General features: G+C 43.1%; 1 protein-coding gene across 1 annotated transcript; it reads left to right on the top strand.

Moving 5' to 3' along the window:
• The first annotated feature begins 7,876 nt into the window (after positions 1 to 7,876).
• On the top strand, positions 7,877 to 10,365 carry LOC139536072 (protein BTG2-like). The gene is made up of 2 exons (XM_071336206.1): positions 7,877 to 8,371; positions 8,817 to 10,365. The coding sequence occupies exons 1-2, from the start codon at positions 8,224 to 8,226 to the stop codon at positions 9,167 to 9,169; spliced, it is 501 nt and encodes a 166-aa protein (XP_071192307.1). The 5' UTR covers positions 7,877 to 8,223; the 3' UTR covers positions 9,170 to 10,365.
• Positions 10,366 to 22,799: the final 12,434 nt, after the last annotated feature.

Raw genomic sequence — 22,799 nt, 5'->3', positions numbered from 1 at the left:
AACCTAGGGGCTGGTAAAATGTCCTTTTATAAATGCATTTCATGCAATTCAACATCACTTTACATGTCCGAAGACTTTGGCAGAACCTTTTTTAATACTGCACAAATGATCGAAAAGGCAGGCTACTTTGACACTGACAAACTGAGAATCTGAGATACATAAAAACTACCTTGAATCCATCAATAGCATAGGCCTAGGTGCGTGGAGACATATTCTAGGCTACAACTCTCTACAACTCAAGTCCTAAACATGCTTTCCAGTTTCACTGACTCACTCAGTGATGCGCAGCTCACTCGCCTGTGATGACCGATGCGTTCGTGCCAAAAGCCTATATCTCGCTCTTGTTTTACTTTGTAAAACAATATTTGGAAGTTGATTAAATATTTTGTTAGCCTACAGCATAGTCTTCTCTTTTCAGCTGGAGCCATTTGGTTTCAAACCTGTGTTTCCCGCAATTGTATTTGAAATATTGCGAAAGGCCTGTTTTGTCTGCATGCTGTTCACTGACAGATTTGCCGCATGATCCCGACTGTAGGCTATGCCATGTTATTGGGCTACACACAATCCACAGCAGTGGAGGCTCCTCAGAGGAGGAAGGGGAGGATAATTGATTAAAACACACTGTTTTGCAATGAAGGTCTGCAGTAGCCTCAGCAGCACTCTGTAGGGTAGCACCATGGTGTAGCCTGAGGACAACTAGCTTCTGTCTTCCTCTGGGTACATTGACTTCAATACAAAACCTAGGAGACTCATGGTTCTCACCCCCTTCCATGGACTTACACAGTAATTATGACAGCTTCCTGGAGGACGTCCTCAAACCTATCAGAGCTCTTGCAGCATGAACTGACATGTTGTCCACCCAATCAAAGGATCAGAGAATGAATCTACTACTGAAAGCATTAGCTACAGCTAGCTAGCACTGCAGTGCATAAAATGTGGCGAGTAGTTGACTCAAAGAGAGAGAAAAACAATAGTTTTTAACAAATTCATTTCTTCCAAAATTAAGGAGAAGCGAGAGCGAGAAAGCGAGAGCTAGCTATATTTGGTTGTATTTTTTAAATTTTCACTTAGCTAGAAAATGCTGCTAGCTAGTTTAGCCTAGTCAAACACCCGGCACAAACAGAGAGGGGTGTTATGTTAGCTAGCTGGCTACGGCTATCCAACACTGGAACTCTTTTAAGTCAAGGTAAGCTTTTGGTTTTATACATTTATTGCCACTGGGACACACCAGTGTAGCTGCTAAGCTGCTTTCTGACTGTACATTGTACTGCATGACTGTAGCGGATTTACTAACACATTAGTTCTAGTAGTAGTGATTTTATTTGATTTCTAGTTGACTATGACGTGACAACTACAGTATGTAGAATGTGTGCAGCGGTTAGCATTCATGATATGAAGGTTTGGCTTGGAAAGGTTTTTTCGCCTGCTCACATATGTTGTGCACTGAAGTTCACAAGCGATGGGAAAAGGTGAGAGAAGAGCGTGTAGATAGTTGTGAGAAGGAATTATATATACAACGAGCAAAGTGATCATGCTGTTTTTATGTGGCTGCTATGAAAGTGACCTGTTTGCGTGTGATCAGGGATGTATTCATTCCGCCGATTCTGTTGAAAAACTTTTCGAAAACGGAAGCAAACAGAAGAAAACGGGGATAAACATACCTGAAGAGTGTTCAATAGAAACTCTCATTTGCAACTGTTGGACTAATGATTACACCCTAGATCAGCTAGATGCAGGCAAGAGTGTTCAAGGCAGTATTTAATGTGTCACTGTCTGTCACCTTGAATACTCCAAATTCTCTCGACCTGTGCAGCAACGTTTTAAACTTTTATTCATAGCAACCTCATGATGGGTATAGGGAAAATTAGAGTATCATGTAGTAGCCTAAACCTATCAATGTTACATTGAGCTGGGTGAATGGAATATGAATGACAGTCATCCAATATGCTGTAAAAGGCCATGCTCATGAAAATGATCATTCTCCTTCATCTTAAATGGCACCGACCGCCACTGATCCACAGCTAGGCAATTTTTAAAAGAAGCTATTGATCCTCCGGGGCTAAATTATGGGCATTTTCATGGTGGAGTACGCTATTCTAAATTATTTAATTTATTTCTGAACAGACGGCAGTTATTCTATAACTTTGGTAAATGTATTTCAATTTATCAGGGGTGTTGCAGGCAGCTCCTCCAGAACCCTTCACACGGCTATGATTCTATAAAGAAATAAATTATGAAGTGCAACGCGGAGAGATGAGAGTTGCAGGCTCAGGTCTACCAGAGCATCATAGAAAGTGAATCTCATTCTATTTCTGTGAGAGAAACAGGCACGCTACTCACACAGCTATGGCCACGCTTTGGTCTCAAACATAGTTACAATGTTACGCAAACTATAAACGGGCCTGATATTCTAAGAGTTGATTCGGGTTGGCTAGGCCCGGGCAGCAAATCTACTTTTTCACATGACGTTTTATTTTGGGGGCGGTGGGGTGGGGGGTACCGGATCCGGCCAAATAGGTTCCGGAACAAAACAGTCCAAAAATTAAGCAGTCTATGGTCATTGTCGATGGTCAATATCAGAGGTGTCGTAACCATTGAAACTGAGCAGCCACTTACCCCCTCAATAGTTTCAAGACATATGATGATGACATGGTTACAACACACACACACGAACACACACACACCACTTCAGGAGCTGCTGTGTTCCATTCTGTGTGAGCATAAATGCGAAAGTTCATTAGCAATTCAGAAGAGTAGGTCAAGCATGTGGTTGTGGCATTTAAGCAACAGGTGGTTGGCCACAAGAGAAAATGAATATCAGTGGAGAACTAGATATGGGTCTTATGTCCACCTACCAAAATTCTAACCTGAATACCACGATACTGATAGCCAGGTCAAACGGCCTAGGAGGACAAAGAGCAAATCAGATGGCTCTAAACAGAAAGTATTTAACCTGAGACCTACTGGTTCTGGTGAGAATGGATCTCTTATATATCCAACATGTTTACATTGTGATGTGTAAAGTGCATTTGGAAAGTATTCAGATCCCTTCACTTTACCACATTTTGTTACGCAACAGCCTTATTCTAAAATGGATTAAATAAATACAAATACTCATCAATCTACACACAATACCCCACAATGACAAAGTGAAAACAGGTTTTTAGAAAGATTTGCAAATGTATTAAAAATACAAAACAGAAATACCTTATTTACATAAGTATTCAGACCCTTTGCTATGAGACTCGAAGTTGAAATTAGGTGCATCCTGTTTCCACTGATCATCCTTGAGATGTTTCTACAACTTGATTGGAGTCCACCTGAACCCGATGGTGACTCTGACAGGGCTCCAGAGTTCCTCTGTGGAGATGGGAGAACCAAGATTCTCTGGTCTGATGAAAACAAGATTGAACTCTTTGGCCTGAATGCCAAGTGTCACATCTGGAGGAAACCAGGCACCTCTCATCACCTGGCCAATACCACCCCTACAGTGAAGCATGGTGGTGGCAGCATCATGCTGTGGGGGAATTTTTCAGCAGCAGGGACTGGGAGACTCGTCAGGATCGAGGGAAAGATGAACGAAGCAAAGTACAGAGAGATCCTTGAAGAAAACCTGCTCCAGAGCACTCAGGACCTCAGACTGGGGCGAAGGTTCACCTTCCAACAGGACAACGACCCTAAGCACACAGCCATGACAACACAGGAGTGGCTTCGGGACAAGTCTCTGAATGTTCTTGAGTGGCCCAGCCAGAGCCCAGACTTGAACCTGATCGAACATCTCTGGCGAGACCTGAAAATAGCTGTGCAGCAACACTCCCCATCCAACCTGACAGAGCTTGAGAGGATGTGCAGAGAAGAATGGGAGAAACTCCCCAAATACAGGTGTGCCAAGCTTGTAGCATCATACCCAAGAAGACTCAAGGCTGGTATCACTGCCAAAGGTGCTTCAACAAAGTACAGAGAAAAGGGTCTGAATACTTATGTAAATGTATTTATCTCAGTTTCTTTTTTTTTTTACATTTGCAAAAATGTCATTGTGGTTTATTGTGTGTAGATTGTGGGGGGAAACAATGTAATACATTTTAGAATAAGGCTGTAAGGTAACAAAATTTTGAGAATTGAAGGAGTCTGAATACTTTCAGAATGCATGGTATAACTGAAAGTTGAGACAATGTTACAGGAAAACAAATGATCAATGAGAAGAAACTGACTACACCGATGAAGTGTCTTCACAGACATTTTCAATCTATCCTTGTCCCAGTCTGTTATCCCAACATGTTTCAAGCTGACCACCATTGTCCCTGTTCCAAGGTAACCTGCCTAAATTACTATAGCCCTGTAGCACTCACATCTACAATTATGAAGTGCTTTGAAAGGCTGGTCATGACACACATCAACACCATCATCCCAGACACTCTAGAACCACTCCAATTCGCATATCGCCCCAACAGATCCACAGATGAAGCAATCTCTATTGCACTTCACACTGCCCTCTCCCACCTGGACAAGAGGGGAAATAACTATGTGAGAATGCTGTTCATAGACTACAGCTCATTCAACACCATAGTCCCCTCCAAGAGCATCACTAAACTAGGGAGGCTAGGACTGAACCCCTCTCTTTGCAACGGGATCCTGGGCTTCCTGATGGGCCGGCTCCAGGTGGTGAGGGCATACGGTTTATGCAATGGTACAAAAAAACTACACTTGATTCAACATTTTTTTCAATTTAAATGATTGTATAATATTATTGCCACCAACAGAATGCTGTATATATGGGGCATACAACAATCTCAGCTCTGTAGATTTTGCTGCGAAGAGACAGAATCAATAGATCACTTATTCTGGTATTGCCCCTATGTAGCTTGTTTCTGGTCACAGGTTCAGGAATGGATAAAAAAATCACAACATGCACCTAAAAATTAACTTTACACATAGCAGTGTTGGGCGATCTGGAAAGCCATAGTCAGATAATAAATAATATAATAATACTCGTAGGAAAGGTTTTCATCTTTTGTTCACAATCTGTGGACACTATATGATTAGAAAGATTCAAGAATGTTGTAAAACATCACAGCACAATTGAAAAACATCTGGCACATGGAAACCAAACAAGGGGTCTATGGTCTATGGTGATAGGTGGGATGGACTGAGAGTGGCTGAGGGTTAAGATTAAAGAGCTTATGTTTGGTATAAAGTATTATTGTTATGTGACTGCTTTATATAAAAGTACCATGTACTGTATGTAAAATGTGTATGTAAAATGTATATGTAAAATGTATATATATGTAGCAAAAAAGCTGTAAAAAAACTAAAAGATATTTGTCCTCCGAAGAGTGTTGGGGTTGGGTGGAGGGGTTAATAATAACAATAAAATTCAATTAAAAAAACATCTCCGCAACGCTGACCCGCAACACGGGGGCCCCTCAGGGGTGTGTGCTTAGTCCCCTCCTGTACTCCCTGTTCACCCACGACTGCGTGGCCTAATCACTGACGGCGATGAGTCAGTCTACAGGGAGGAGGTCAGAGACTTAGCAGTGTGGTGCCAGGACAACAACTTCTCCCTCACTGTCAGTAAGACCAATAGGCTGATCGTGGACCATAGGAGAAAGAGGGGATAGCACGGCCCCATCCACATCGAAGGGGCTGTTGTGGAGCGGGTTGAGAGCTTCAAGTTCCTTGGTGTCCACATCACTAAGGACCTAACATGGTCCGCACAGTCATGAAGAGGGCACGGCAGCGCCTCTTCCTCATCAGAAGGCTGAAAAGATTTGGCATGGGCCCTCGGATCCTCAAAAAGTTCTACAACTGCACCATCGAGAGCATCTTGACTGGCTGCATCACAACTTGGTATGGCAAATGCACCACCCTTGACTGCAAAGATCTACAGAAGGTGGTGCGGAGAGCCCAGTACATCACTGGGGCCGAGCTTCCTGCCATCCAGGACCTCTATATCAGGCTGTCTCAGAGCAAAGCCACCCAAGCCATAGTCTGTTCACTCTGCTACCGTCCGTCCGGCAAATGATACCGGAGCATCGAGTCTCTCGGACCAACAGGCTCCAAGACAGCTTCTACCCCCAAGACTGCTAAATAGACAGACTGCTAAATAGTCAATTAATGGTAACCGAACTATCTGCAACTGACTCTATCTTGCAAATTAATCTACGCACACTCACTAGACTATATATATCAATCAATTAAATGTATTCATAAAGCCCTTTTTACATCTGCAGATGTCACAAAGTGCTTTAATCCAGAGGTAGAAGCACAAACCATATACACACTCACTTACACACACAACATTGACACTCCCACACAAAACCCACACCCATTCACATACACTTCATACGCACACAGATAACACACACACATAGGCCTCCCGAGTGGCGAAGCGGTCTAAGGCACTACAGATCCGGGTTTGATCCCGGGCTGTATCACAACGGGCCGTGCTCAGGAGTCCCATAGGGTGGCCATGCCCAGCGTCCCATAGGGCGGCTATGCCCAGCGTCCCATAGGGCGGCCATGCCCAGCGTCCCATAGGGGGGCCATGCCCAGTGTCATCCGGGTTAGGGGAGGGTTTGGCAGGGGGGCTTTACAAGTAGGCCGTCATTGTAAATAAGAATTTGTTCTTAATTGACTTGCTTAGTTAAATAAAGGTTAAATATTAATAAATCAAATCTACCTCAAATACCTCGTACCTCTGCACATTGATCTAGTACTATATAGCTCCATTCTCGTGTATTTTATTCCTCGTGTTACTACTGTTGGGAAGGGCTCTTAAGCAAACATTTCACGGTAAAGTCTACACAAGTTGTATTCTGCGCATGTTACAAATACAATTTGATTTGAACAGGGGGTTAAAATGGCAAACTATTACTTTAATTTACGACCACTAGATGTCCCTGTAGTAGCGCCAGAGGAACCACAACACACACACACTTGAACGTTAAACCCGAACTCTGTGATTTAACGTTTTGTTCCTCACAGCCGAGAAAGTTTATTCTGCCTAGACTTGTATTTCCCCATATACAATTGTAGTAGCACTGATTAAAGCTGGAGGCCTTAATTGAAACAATCACAAAGCATTTACTCCACCTCTGTTTTGGTCAAAAGCTGAAAAACATGGAACTATGTGGTGGCCCACAGCTGTGCCTGAATAATTGTGTTATCTGGCATGGGCCTGTAGAAATGTAACCACTCTCAAATTCATCAAAAGAGCAATGGATGCAAGGACTGACCATCCACATCAAAGTTATAGTTGTAACCATGTTTTGGAACTATACAGTTTGTTTACATTTACATTGTTTACAAACATTGGGAGTAAAAAAATATATTTTGGGTTCTGATGGGGAACGACAGTTGAACTAAGCTCATGATGCATTTATAAGTTATATTATTCAAGAATCAATTGGTAAAAATTATTTATTTATAAGTCTAAAGTCTAATGTATGTAGCAACTAAGGATTCTAGCTTTAAATGAAATATGTCAAATGGGATGAGTATTTTTGTCAATACTAGGTTCATTTGTTTGGCTAAACCGGTAAAAACTGTTTTTCTTCCAAATAGCCTGTAAACAATAACTCTTTGAGCCGATGTCAATAGTTGTTGAATACTCTTGTTAATGTAGTAGAAAATCAAATTTTCTCGCTTGAAATTTACGGTAAGTAGCTAGTGTTTTTTGTTGCACAGTCGTCACGAATACTTTAGAGCAGGGTTAGACGTCAATTTCTATATTTGGTGATGGACGGAACCTCATTTGCATTTTACACCCACCTCGGTTTTCCACGATGTGAACCAATCACATCGCACGGGGAGCGCGGTGTGTGGTTTTTCTGTGAATTTCATTGGTTAAAATGCCATTCACTCAAAACTTGCAATTAAGTGACATCACATATTCTGTCCCTTGATAAAAAAGAAGCCACAAGCTGTAGTGCGAGCACAGACAACTTGGAAGTGGCATTTGAGCGAAAAATAACATCAAACGCCACTTCCAAACGAACAAATATTTTGGATAAATAATGCTGGTTGTTACTTTGGCTAGAGCCAACTTGTTGCTTTGATATCACTGCTTCTGACTTGGAAGATTCATTTTTGCTGAAGGATTCGTCGAGGACTCGCATAGCTACTTCCGCTATAGCTAGCTAACGTTACCTCGGTTTCACACTGCATTACTGTCAAGCTCTTATTTTATTTCCTACGACCTGAAATAACAATTTTGCTGGCAAAATGAACCAAGGATACTCATCTAGAGGTGAAATGGGCCCCGAAGTAACGGCAGCTGCGACGTTTGTTTCCAGGTTATTGAGAACAAGAGGCTTCCTGAGTGAACACCAACTTCATGATTTCAGAGATTGTCTTCAACAGTCATTATCAGGTAATTTGGTTTGCTTTTCCTGTACATTTTTTAAAAACGTTTGGCTAAGAACTAGTTATTGTCGACATGGCTGCATAGTGTTTTGGCTAGTTAGTTGACTAACGGTAGCCTAGCTAACGTTTAACTAGTATTGGCTTTGTCTGTTCCAACTGACAGTCAAATCGAGCTACTTTTCTAATCTGATCGACGTGAGTCAGCAAAAGTATTTAAAAAAATATATTTATTAGTTAATGCTGGGGGGAGACAACGAACATGTAATTCGACAAATATTTTAAATACTTTTGCAAGTCAGAGAATTCGTTAGCAAGCTTCCTCGTTAGCCTAATTTAGCATAATGTCTCGAGATTGTAGTAGGCCCAAAATTCATTAGCTGGTGCTTTTGTTTTCAATGCAACAAGTTGACTCCTAGTTTCGTGCCTTCATTCTGATAATTATCTCGTCACAGAGCACTACCAGAACCACTGGTTCCCAGACAGACCACAGAAGGGCTCGGGCTACCGCTGCATCCGAATGAACCATGAAATGGACCCAATTATTGGCAGGGCTGCTGGTCGGATCGGACTTACTAGCGATCAGCTCTTCGCCCTCCTGCCCCGGGAGCTGACCCTCTGGGTGGACCCTTTTGAGGTCTCTTACCGCATCGGGGAGGATGGCTCCATATGTGTCCTCTATGAAGCAGCGGCCCCAGCGCCAGCAGCAGCACCAAGCCCCGACCCCACACAAAACTGCAAGAATCAATTTCTGATCGGTGGCCGCACTAGCCCGCCGAAGAACTACCTGATGACCGTCTCGAGCTAGTGCGGAACCAGGCATTACCTCGACTGGCTACGTGAACAGCGTCAGTGTGAAGCCCGTCGACGACCCACAGTGATTATTTTTCTACTTACATTTCGCAGCATTTAACCCATTTTTCCTTTAAAAAAAAATTTAGTTTTTAAATTTGAGTTTTCTTAAGGCACTGGGTATTTGTTGTAGTGTTTCTGTTGGGTTAGCTTTTTTTTTGTATATTGTTTGACTACCAGCCCATAGGCTCTTTTTGCACTGCAGAGACTCAGTATGTAGTGTGCTTCTGTCCTGTGGTCTTGGCACACTACAATCAAGCCAAGACTCAGTGTAAACAAAACGACTCTGGGATTCTGATGTTAGTATCTCATGGTGCAATAGAAATAATACTTCACACCATTGCCACTTCTCACAAATGTATACTAAAGCAATCATAACTGGAGTGTTAAGTATTTGTTCAGGTACCCATACAATTCCAAGATGAACTTTAAAAAAAATGTTCTGTGTAATTTGGTGTACTGCTGGTTTAATCTCTTTTAACCTACCTGTGCCCTGAAATCAAAGACTCGAGACAACGTCTGACATCCTAGTTGAAGAAGAGCTGCCTCTAACAGGTTATACTACCTTAACATGACAATGTCTGCCCAAATCCCTTTGCGTTGGATATTGCTGCCAAACTTTATATCTTGGCTCCTTTTGTGCAATAGTCAGAGTATTCAGAGCAACTGGAGTTTGGCTAAATCTCAACAAATAGTCAACTAATTTTAATCCTCTTGGATCCTAGTTGAGAAAGATTTGACTTTTTAATCTAAAATAGCTTTACTTTCAACATGTTCAAAAAGTGGTTGGTTTTTTATATTGACCACTATTGTGAATGTTTTTCCTATGTGAATCTGTCACTTTGACAAGTGTTCCCTGTTATTCTCCCCTGGGTAGTTTGCCTTTGTGTATAAGCTGTGAGGTGGTTGGTTGGCGTCATATTAACGTCTATCACTGCCAGGTAGCGTGATGCTGTCAGCCCTCTGTAGTGTACTCTCTCCCTACTGAGCTGTTGAGCAGCTCACCATTGTTTACTGTTCTAGACGGGAAAGATGTAGAGTTTAAGCTATTTGAAGCACAGTATGCATTTAATGTACATTTAAAAAAAGATGTGCATATCTAGATACTTGTACAGTTTGTCAATTTTATTACAATAAACCTTTATGAATTCAGATTCTCTCTTGCTGTGGTCTGTTCAATTTGCATTATAGTTTATCCTTTCGCTGGTAGCCCATTCTAAGTAATCTCTTCCTGTTGTAACTTGAGAGAACCTGAACTCTACTTATGCCATATTCTACATAAATGCCACCAGCCTCTACTCTTGAAACCCATGACTAGATCTGACGGGGTTGGATAATTGTTGCCCATAACTCCGATGAGCTCCTATCCCGACTCCATGTTTGCAGTGGACCAATCTGATCTATTTATCTATATACAGGGTTTATGAGTGGTGCATTGTCACTCATTCATGCGTTCACTCTCTCAGGATCAGGCTTGTCTGTGCCTCAGAGCTGGTTTGGCTTGTCACTAAGGGCACATGTGTCTTGACATGCCCTACACCAGCCACAGAAGAGGGAGGACCTATCAGCAGGTTCACTGTCCTGTTGTATCAGTTCTGTCCTGGGAGAATGTGTGTGAAGTTACATTTAGTAAACCCACCCTCCCTGCAAGTGTTTGCAGTCTTTTCTGCAAGTAAACCTTTCAAGGATGGTGTTTGTGTGAACTTACACATTTGTTAGTAAGTGGATGTCTTGATTTCAGCAATCCTACCTTCCAGGCCTACTCTGCTTGAGCCTTAACAGACAGCAGGCCAAACTGTGTTGGAAATAATTCAACCCAGCCAATAGACCTACACAGACAGTGATGTGTTTTAAGTATTACTAGCCTAAGTGCCCTTAGCAGACTAAACTCCACTCCATGGTAAAGGAAGTTTTATGATGAACTTCACCGACGGCTTTGGGCCGAGACCAGGCTTTGTGGAATCTAGCAACGATTCGCCCAAGGTCAATACTTAACTTTTAAATTATGAAACGCCCACCTTTGTCCTCTGTAGTTGCCTGCCTTAGTTTGCTGACATCCATACTATTTCAATAAAGGTTAATCAAATACATCCACTGACTTTCCATGTTGAGATTCAATAATTCAATAGGCACATGCACATTTGTGCTGAGTTGCCATCTTAGAGCAAACTGTTGGTTGTATTTGAAACTTCCTTCACTTTGGAGTTCAGTCTGCTAAGATGCCCTCAGGTTGACTTGACAGGACCCCGAACAGCTTCTACCACCAAGCCATAAGTTATTTTATTTAACCTTTAACTAGGCAAGTCAGTTAAGAACAAATTATTATTTACAATGATGGCCTATAAGACAGTTAAGTAGTTAACCAAATATACTATTTAGCAATCTGCATTGACCCTTCTTGCACCAACTTTTTTTTGACTCGTCACACGTTGCTGCTACTTATCTATCCAGTTGCCTAGTCACATTTATTCATAGTTATAACTACATACAGTATCTACCTCAGTTCGTACCCCTGCACATCGACTTGGTACTGGTACCCCATGCATTGGCCAAGCTACCCGTTGTGTATTTAACTTTTATTACGTGTTATTACTTTTTTTAAATGATTTCTCTTTTTTCTCTGCATTGTTGGGTAGGGCCATAAGTAAGCATTTCGCTGTTAGTCTCAACCTGTTTACGAAGCATGTGACAAAAGATTTGATTTGTGTGTGTGGGGGTAAATACAAAAATATAAACCAAAAGTTCTCAATTTAACTCATTCTTTAATTATTATTTATTTCTCTCATTTTCTGCATATTAATATACTTCTCTGTCAATGGGTAATATGCGTATATACAAAAGGATGTTGACACTAGCATTTGCAAACATGCTGATGTCATTGACATTGCCATAGTCAGATCTGCCTCTGTGTGCCAATGTCACTGAGTTGAGTACAAACCTGAGGACATCTAGCTGTTTCTCCTTTCTAAAACCACACTATCATTATGAATGCTACTATACTATGAACTACTATATTTGCTGTGTATATGTGCCTGTTAACCAACAATAAAACATGTATTTTAAAAAATAAACCAAAAGGAAGGAGAGGGTGTGTTTGTCTGGTTCCCTATAGCTTCTTGGCCACACTGGCACTCCATGTCTGAAATTCTTTTACCTTTAGATTTCAACTTTTTAATAAAATACATTTAGAGCCAAGCTGACCTGACCTGAAAAACAACAGTTACGCTGAACAAAAATATAAACTCAACATGCAACAATTTCAACAATTTTACCGAGTTACTCATTTAAGGAAATCAGTCAATTGAAATAAATTCCTTAGGCCCTAATCTATTAATTTATCATGACTGGGAATACAGATATGCATCTGTTGGTCACAGAAACGTTAAAGAAAAGGTAGGGGCGTGGATCAGAAAACCAGTCGGTATCTAGTGTAACCACCATTTTCCTCAAGCAGCACATCTCCTTCGCATAGAGTTTATCAGGCTGTTGATTGTGGCCTGTGGAATGTTGTCCCACTCCTCGTCAATGGCTGTGTGAAGTTGCGGGAACTGGAACGCTGTCATACACGTCGATCCAGAGCATCCCAAACATGCTCGATCTGTGTCATGTCTGGTGAGTATGCAGGCCATGGAAGAACTGGGACATTTTCAGCTTCCAGTAATTGCGTACAGATCCTTGCAATATGAGCCCGTGCATTATCATGCTGAAGTGATGGCGGCAGATGAATAGTATAGGGCCTCAGGATATTGTCAAGTTATCTCTGTGCATTCAACGTGCCATCGATAAAATGCAATTGTGTTCATTGTCCATAGCTTATGCCTGCCAATACCATAACCCCACTGCCACCATGGGGCACTCTGTTCACAACATTGACATCAGCAAACCGCTTGCCCACACAACGCCCTTCATGCTGTCTGCTATCTGCCCGGTACAGTTGAAACCGGGATTCATCCGTGAAGAGCATATTTCTCCAGCGTACCAGTGGCCATCGAAGGTGAGCATTTGCCCACTGAAGTCGGTTCTGATGCCGAGCTGCAGTCAGATCAAGACCCTGGGGAGGACGATGAGCACGCTGATGAGCTTCCCTGAGACGATTTCTGACAGTTTGCGCAGACATTCTTCGGTCGTGCAAACCCACAGTTTCCTCAGCTGTCCGGGTGGCTGGTCTCAGACAATCCCGCAGGTGAAGAAGCTGGATGTGGAGGTCCTGGGCTGGCATGGTTGCACGTGGTCTGCGGTTGTGAGGCTGGTTGGACGCATTGCCAAATTCTCTAAAACAATGTTGGAGGTGGCTTATGGTAGAGAAATTAACATTAATTTCTCTGGCAAAAAAACACATAAAGGCACATAAATTTCAGTAAATTTGCAAATATTTCTAGAAACCTGTTTTTGCTTTGTCATTATTGGGGTATTGTGTGTAGATTGATGAGGGGAAAAAACAATTTAATCCATTATTTTAGAATAAGGCTGTAAGATAAAATGTGGAACAAGTCAAGGGGTCTAAATAGTTTCTGAATGCACTGCAAATATCAGTATCCCAGTACTTAGCCACTGACTAGCCAGTAAGCTTGGTAATTATTGCGATCAACTTTTCCCGTAAACATATTAGCTACATTCTTGAATAATGCAACCAAACCATACTACACTCTTGAATATTGCAACAATTCACATGCATGTGTAGACAATTAAGGGTTTATTTTCTCATCCAAACACACATTAAATGTAGCTAGCTTGCAAGACATTAACACAGCTAGCTGGTAACGTAAGCATATCAAACATGAATGTTTACCCTTCTCATACGAATTTAAAAGTACAGTTTCAGCAAAGTTACCTTAGAACAAACCAGGCTTCATTTTATCAATATCATGGAAGTCATATGAGGTATAGTACTAGTCAAAAGTTTGGACACACCTTCTCATTCAAGGGTTTTTCTTTATTTTTTACTAATTTCTACATTGTAGAATAATAGTGAAGACATCAAAGCTATTAAATAACACATATGGAACCATGTAGCAACCAAAAAAGTATTAAACAAATCAAAATATTTTTCATATTTTAGATTCTTCAAAGTAGCCACCCATTGCCTTGGTGACAGCTTTGCACACTCTTGGCATTCTCTCAATCAGTTACTTGAGGTAGTCACCTGGAATGCATTTCAATTAACAGCTGTGCCTTGTTAAAAGTTAATTTGTGGAATTTCTTTCCTTCTTAATGCGTTTGAGCCAATCAGTAGTAGGGGTGGTATACAGAAGATAGCCTTATTTGGTAAAAGACCAAGTCCATATTATGGCAAGAACAGCTCAAATAAGCATCAATAAATGACAGTCCATCATTACTTTAAGACATGAAGGTCAGTCAATGTGGAACATTTCAAGAACTTTGAACTATTCTTCAATTGCAGTCGCAACAACCATCAAGCGCTATGATGAAACTGGCTCTCATGAGGACCGCCACAGAACAGGAAGATCCAGATCTGCTGCAGAGGATACATTCATTAGAGTTCCCAGCCTCAGAAATTGCAGGCCAAATAAATGCTTCACAGAGTTCAAGTAACAGACACATCTCAACATCAACTGTTCAGAGGACACTGCGTGAATCAGGCCTTCATCGTCGAATTTCTGCAACAAAACCACTACTAACGGACACCAATAATAAGAAGAGACTTGCTTGGGCCAAGAAACTTAAGCAATTTACATTAGACTGGTGGAAATCTGTCCTTTGGTCTGATGAGTCCAAATTTGACATTTTTGGTTCCAACCGCCATGTCTTTTTGAGAGGCAGAGTAGGTGAATGGATGATCTCAAGGCACAGTTAACCAGCATGGCTACCACAGCATTCTGCAGCGATACGCCATCCCATCTGGTTTGCGCTTAGTGGGTGTCACACCCTGATCTGTTTCACCTGTCTTTGTAATTGTCTCCACACCCCTCCAGGTGTTGCCCATCTTCCCCTTTATCCTCTGTGTATTTATACCTGTGTTCTCTGTTTGTCTGTTGCCAGTTCGTCTTGTTTGTTCAAGTCAACCAGCGTTTTGTGTCTCAGCTCCTGCTTTTTCCAGTTTCTCTTTTCTCCCCCTCCTGCTTTTGACCCTTGCCTGTACTGACTCCGAGCCCGCCTCCCTGACCACTCCGCCTGCCCATGAGCCTGCCTGCCGACCTGTACCTTTGCTCCCCTCCCCTCGTCCAAGGTGCAGCCGCAAACACGCAGACGATCGGATGTTCGTGCCTGAAGCTGTCCGCTCCGCAGTCCTGGAGTGGGCCCATTCCTCCAAGCTTGCCTGCCACCTGGGTTCCCGGCGGACCTGGCCTTTGTGCAACAACGCTTTTTGGTGGCCTAACATGGTTCCAGACGTCGCCGCCTTTGTCCCCGCCTGCACGTTCTGTACACGGAACAAGACCACTCGACAACCCCCGGCTGGCCTCCTGCAACCTCTGCCCGTCCTTCATCGTCCCTGGTCTCACATCTCCCTGGACTTTGTCACGGGTATCCCCCCGTCTGATGGCAATACCGCCATCCTGACTGTGGTGGATCGCTTTTCCAAGGCCCACTTCATTCCTCTCCCCAAGTTACCCTCTGCCAAGGAGACGGACCAGCTCATGGTGCAGCACGTCTTCCGGATCCATGTACTGCCCGTGGACATGATCTCTTATCGTGGCCCTCAGTTCTCGTTCCGGTTCTGGAAGGCGTTCTGCACCCTGGCTGGGTGGTCGGCCAGCCTGTACTCCAGGTTCCACCCCCCAGTTGAATTATTAAACTATTGTTTATTTGACGTGGTCTGCATCTGGGTCTTACCTTCATACATGATAGTGGGACTATCATTTGTTTTTCAACAGGACAATGACACAACACACCTCCAGGCTGTGTAAGGGCTATTTGACCAAGAAGGAGAGTGATGGAGTGCTGCATCAGATGACCTGGCCCCCACAATCACCTGACCTCAGCCCAATTGGGATGAGTTGGACCGCAGAGTGAAGGAAAAGCAGCCAACAAGCGCTCAGCATATGTGGGAACTACTTCAAGACTGTTGGAAAAACATTCCAGGTGAAGCTGGTTGAGTGAATGCCAAGAGTGTGCAAAGCTGTTATCAAGGCAAAGGGTGGCTACTTTGAAGAATCTCAGATATAAAATATATTTTGATTTGTTTAACACTATTATTGGTTACTACATGATTCCAAATGTGTTATTTCATAGTTTTGATGTCTTCACTACTTTTCTACAATGTAGAAAATAATAAATAATTAAGAAAAACCCTGGAATGAGTAGGTGTGTCCAAACTTTTGACTGGTACTGTAAATGCAAAATTGCGACTGAAAACATTGATAATTTCTGTGGTGAGTTTATCAGCTTCTTGGAGCATGCTTCTTGCCTGGATGATGGTTCTTATGGTTTTCTGTGGCACTAACATATCCTACACCGGGCCACCACCTACAACCAATTCAATCTTCTGGGATTTCCTTTCCATCTTTGCTATACAATTAATGACAATAGCAATAAAGAACAAGAAGCCAACCTTACTAAAGCACAAACTGTTGGAGTCACTGTACTGGTCTACTACTCACAGGGATCCAAACAGGTCAGGGACAAAGTTGTGCAAAAGTACAGATCAGGGTTGGGTTATTAAAAAATATCCCAAACTTTGAAATCCCACAGAGCACCATTTAAATCCATTATTAAAAAATTGAAAGAATTTGACACCGCAACAAACCTGCCAAGAGAGGGCCGCCAACCAAAACTCACGGACCTGGCAAGGAGGGCATTAATCAGAGAGGCAACAAAGAGACCAAAGATAACCCTGAAGGAGCTGCAAAGCTCCACAGCGGAGACTGGAGTATCTGTCCATAGGACCACTTTAAACCATACACTCCACAGAGCTGGGCTTTACGGAAGAGTGGCCAGAAAAAAGCCATTGCTTAAAGAAAAAAATAAGCAAACAAGTTTGGTGTTCGCCAAAATGCATGTGGGAGACTCCCCAAACATATGAAAGAATGTACTCTGGTCAGATGGGACTAAAATTGAGCTTTTTGGCCATCAAGGAAAATGCTATGTCTGGCGCAAACCCAACACCTCTCATCACCCCGAGAACACCATCCCCACAGTGAAGCATGGTGGTGGCAGCATCATGCTGTGGGGATGTTTCTCATCGGCAGGGACTGGGAAACTGGTCAGAATTGAAGGAATGATGGATGGTGCTAAATACAGGGAAATTCTTGAGGGAAACCTGTTTGTCTTCTAGAGATTTGAGACTGGGACGGAGGTTCACCTTCCAGCAGGACAGTGACCCTAAGCATACTGCTAAAGCAACACTTGAGTGGTTTAAGGGGAAACATTTAAATGTCTTGAAATGGCCTAGTCAAAGCCCAGACCTCAATCCAATTGAGTATCTGTGGTATGACTTAAAGATTGCTGGACACCAGCAGAACCCATCCAACTTGAAGGAGCTGGAGCAGTTTTGCCTTGAAGAATGGGCAAAAATCCCAGTGGCTTGATGTGTCAAGCTTATAGAGACATTCCTCAAGAGACTTGCAGCTGTAATTGCTGCAGAAGGTGGCTCTACAAAGTATTGACTTTGGGAGGGGGGTGAATAGTTATGCATGCTCAAGTGTTCTGTTTTTTTGTCTTATTTCTTGTTTGTCTGACAATAAAAAATATTTTGCATCTTCAAAGTGGTAGGCATGTTGTGTAAATCAAATGACACAACCCCCCCCCCCCCCCCCCCCACCCCCCCAAAAAAATATATATTTTAATTCCAGGTTGTAAGGCAAAAAAAATTGAAAAATGCCAAAGGGGTGAATACTTTTGCAAGCCACTGTAATATCATGATCCCTCGGTTGGTTTGAAACCTTCACTGGTGGTGGCTCCACTCGCTCCTTCCACTCTTCTCACTGCCTCTAGATAGGAGGCACTCTGGACAGCCCTTACTCTTGCTACCTCTGTCTTCTTCACCCTAACAGGGCACTCCAGGAATTTGGCCACATGTTCGCTGCCACAAATGCAGCATTTCACCTCTGCTGGCATACAATACTTTTCCTGTCTGCATACACTTGACATATTACCAAATGTTTAACACTGAAGGGGCTTGTGCACAAAAGCTCTTACAGGGTATCTCATGAATCCTAACTCAACAAGAGAAGGGAGAGACTCTTCATCAAAGAACAACAGTATGGATGAATGTAATTTATTTACTCCATCCACCATACAACCAGTTCAATCAATGTTCACCAACCACTCCATCTATTTCTTCAGTTACCCTGAGCAGTTTACTTCATTCGCCACCCCAGAGATAACTCCCTTGATTCCAAAACCCTCACTCCGACTAAAAACATGTCTACGTTAGGCTTGGATTTCACCACCTCGTTACTTCTCGTTTCCTTTCTTTTTCACCACTGTATCCCACTAATTCTAACTCTCTGTGCTCTCATCTTCACACAACGCGCTGGGGGAAAACACAGTTGAGCTACCCTTTTTTAAAGCTGTGCCAACAATTTCAGAATGTAACAGGCTGTTACTGTAATTTCAGGTGAAAACTCAATAAAATATAATGAAAATGTCCATACTGTTTCAAAAACATTGCTCTGCTATTAGTATTTGTATTGTATGAATGTTGGGCTCAATGAGACAATTCTGTTTAACCTGCCCTGCTTAGAGGGGAGCAACTGTCGGACGAGTGTTGTGCTAGACCTCCGGAGGTAGCGTTGGAGATGTAAGAAATACGCTAGTTTACATTGTAGTAATGTCTCTCGAGAATCAATACTTCTCTAGAATCTCTCGAAATTCTCGTCAATGAGAACACACCCTCAGTGTCGCCTGGCCTTTTCACCCTCCTCTTCTGTGCCTCTAAAACCCAGCAGAAGAGAGAGGGTTGAAAGACCTGAATGCAGGCCTCTAAAAGGTGAAAAGAAGGTTGGTGTACCCCCTCCCTCACCCATCCCTGTTCCCCCTTTTATCTCACCCTGCTGACCCAGGAGGGGTGAGGGACGTAAGCCGAGGGGCACCGGACCCCTTGCAGCACGTGAGTGGGACAATTGGCATCGCTTTGCTGGGCCTTTCAGGAAAGGGGCATCTGGTGTTTGTGAAAGCCGGGGGAGATGAGAGGAACAATAAAAAAAAGGCATGCCTCATTCCCCGGCTCTACTCCCGTCTCCCTCTCTCTATCCTTGGCTCCCCCTCTCACAGTAGCCATAGCACCATCTGTCCCATCCCCACCTCGTCCTGTGCCCACCGGCCCCATCCATCCAGCACTAAACATCAGAAAAAGGCCTCTTTCAGCTCAGTGACCCCCCCCCCCCCCCCCCCCCCCCCGACAATCCTATTACTATTACAGAGGCCTGTGAGGTCGACACAACTTTTCATGCAGCAACAAGTGCCCGGGGTGGATTAGGCCGCTTTGACTGAGGGGGGAGAGAAAAAAGAGGTAGGAGGGGGAGTTGAGCAGAGAAACAGAGGAGTGGAATCAGTGTCATTTATTCCTTTGGTGGAGTCCTATTGACCATAGACGTGTTAGAGTGGAATTTTCCCAAAATTTGCCTGATCCTGTTATTTTGGTCTGATCCTCTGGGGTTACAAAGTAAATGGCTAACCATCAAAGTACTACTGTTTTCTTTAATTATGTTGACTTTTATAACAGTCAAATTTGTAGCTAATCCGAATATCTGATTTCAGGTACAAAATACATCACATACTAGAATATACAGACCAAAACTCAAATAAAATGTGGATAAACAGAGACTTTCTAATAGTTGATCTCTACCTTATTATTTACAGCATATTGATTGTGTGTTGCATGTGTGTGTGGGTGAAGGGGGCATTTATGTATGTATGGGAGAGAAAGACAGGATATGTGTGGGTGCGAACAGAACAGTGAGTGAAATGGTCCTCATTTAATCATTAAGTTGGTGCGAAGAGGGATATAATTTAATTGAGTCTGTAAACAAGATGTAGGTGTTTAGACGAGGTTATTTATTAGCCAGAGTTTCTGTCTGTTTCTGTCTCTCTGTTTATGTTTCCCTCAGGATTGTGTTTGAGTAGAGTAGACCAATGTATGTATGTGAGAATTTACTGCGCTGTGTGTTTGTCTCTGTTAGTGGACACAGTTGTGTCTGTTTGTGTCTGGTGTTGGTTGTGTGTGTGCTCACAGTAAGATCCAGTTGAATCATAAAGTAAGTGTGAAGGAGGATATAAGGAGGATATAATGGGAGGTGAGGTGATGTGTGGAAACGGGCTGTGGGTGTCAGGCTCAACATGTAAACTTTAGTGACATCACAGAGTGGGATTGGTGAGGGGGCCACACTTCTGTCTCCCTGGAAACGAGGGTAAAACAGGGGGACATAGATATGGCAGGGAGTCTTTAGGACTGTAAGTGTGGATTCCACCCCAATTCAGACCTATCATATGTATGCACGCAAACGCATACATACACACGCACACACCCACCCAATGGTTCACATTTCTCCCTTGATCTATAGATTGTAGGAAAGGAGACATACAGTAGCAGTCTAAAGTGCCAAGAGTGTGCAAAGCTGTTATCAAGGCAAAGGGTGGCTACTTTGAAGAATCTCAAATATAAAATAAAGAAAAACCCTGGAATGACTTGGTGTGTCCAAACTTTTGACTGGTACTGTACATACGCACATCCTACATAGATCATTCCACTTCATCTTAGGTCACGTCTCACATAGGACACACATAACACGACATCACGTAACACGCACTCCTCATTGTTCTCGGTGTGACCCAATCAAGACTGTCTGAAGCAGCCACTCCTGTGTCTTAGGAATTCACAGGCAAAGCACACTGTAAATGAGACCCAGATAAGCTAGCAGTACGCTAAGCTAACTATGGTAACGATCCAGGAAAATTCAGCTTCCCTGACACAAGATCTGCTTTGGCCCTTGGGAGGTAGACAGGTGGTTTAGAGTGGTACAGTGACACAATAATGTATTACGTAATATTTGCTGTGAACATGTTGCTCATATAATATTGGTTATGTCAGCACAACAACATGTTCCCTGTCTAAAATGCCCTGTCAATTTGGCCTGCTGGATTGTAAAATTGGCTCATAAATACAATAAATACTGTTGCAGTATCTCTGTTGGCAGGTGCCGAGTTTGTAGATTGACGTGCAGCAACTGACGTTCACCATGGTAGCTTACGTTTGCCTGCATTTTTCCTGAAGGACAAGGTACAGTAACTGTTGAGAATAGTTGTGATGTTGTACTCTTGGTTGCTACAGAGAGACAGACAAGAGTGACGTCAGTGGGGGCTCTCTGTCTGCAACACACCTGACAGAGTCAAAGGTGTGTGTGTGTGTGTGTGTGTGTGTGTGTGTGTGTGTGTGTGTGTGTGTGTGTGTGTGTGTGTGTGTGTGTGTGTGTGTGTGTGTGTGTGTGTGTGTGTGTGTGTGTGTGTGTGTGTGTGTGTGTGTGTGTGTGTGTGTGAGAGAGAGTTGTTAAAACTGTCTACTATTTATTCAGATGACAACTGAACACTCACAGCTTGAAAAGTAAACTCAAATGGTAATTGTGTAGTGCAGTATGTGTGTGCTCATTTGATCATTCTAGTCAGTTTGTCGTTTGATTCGGTCCATGGTTGGGACATAGATTGGAGGCGTTACACATCTTTCTCCCGCTCCCACTCCTTCTCTCTCTCTCTCTTTCTCTCTCTCTCTCTCTCTCTCTCTCTCTCTCTCTCTCTCTCTCTCTCTCTCTCTTTCTCTCTCTCTCTCTTTTTCTTCTTCACCCTCCTTTATCTAACTTTGTTAGGGCATTCTATCGTAGGAAACGGCATCTTAAGTTACCTGTGACTGCCCACTAACTACATGGGTTTGGGGGCAAACTGACAAGAATGTGACACTGTTTCTTACACTACATGACCAAAAGTATGTGGACACCTGATCGTTGAACATCTCATTCAAAAATCATGGGCATTAATATGGAGGTGGTCCCCCCTTTGCTGCTATAACAGCCTCCACTCTTCTGGGAAGGCTTTCCACTAGAAGTTGGAACATTGCTGGAGGGATTTGCTTACATTCAACCACAAGAGCATTAGTGAGGTCGGGGACTGATGTTGGGCGATTAAGGCCTGGCTCGCATTCGGCGTTCCAATTCATCCCAAAGGTGTTCAATGGGGTTGAGGTCAGGACACTGTGCAGGCCAGTCAAGTTCTTCCATACCGATCTCAACAAACCATTTCTGTATGGACATTGCTTTGTGCACGGTGGCATTGTCATGGTGAAACAGGAAAGGGCCTTCACCAAACTGTTGCCACAGTTGGAAGCACATAATCGTCTACAATGCCATTGTATGCTGTAGCATTAAGATTACCCTTCACTGGAACTAAGGGGCCTAGCCCAAGCCGTAAAAAAACCAGCCCCAGACCATTATTCCTGCTCCACCAAACTGCACAGTTGGCACTATGCATTGGGGCAGGTAGCGTCAGACTGCCAGATGGTGAAGTGTGATTCATCACTCTAGAGAACGTGTTTCCACTGCTCCAGAGTCCAATGGCGGCGAGCTTTACACCACTCCAGCCAACGCTTGCATTGCACATGGTGATCTTAGGCTTGTGTACGGCTGCTCAGCCATGGAAAT

This window comes from Salvelinus alpinus, chromosome 12, assembly GCF_045679555.1.
Source record: "Salvelinus alpinus chromosome 12, SLU_Salpinus.1, whole genome shotgun sequence".
Classification (NCBI taxonomy): domain Eukaryota; kingdom Metazoa; phylum Chordata; class Actinopteri; order Salmoniformes; family Salmonidae; genus Salvelinus; species Salvelinus alpinus.
The sequence above is the reverse complement of the archived record's forward strand: the minus strand, read 5'-3'. Positions and strand labels throughout refer to the sequence as shown.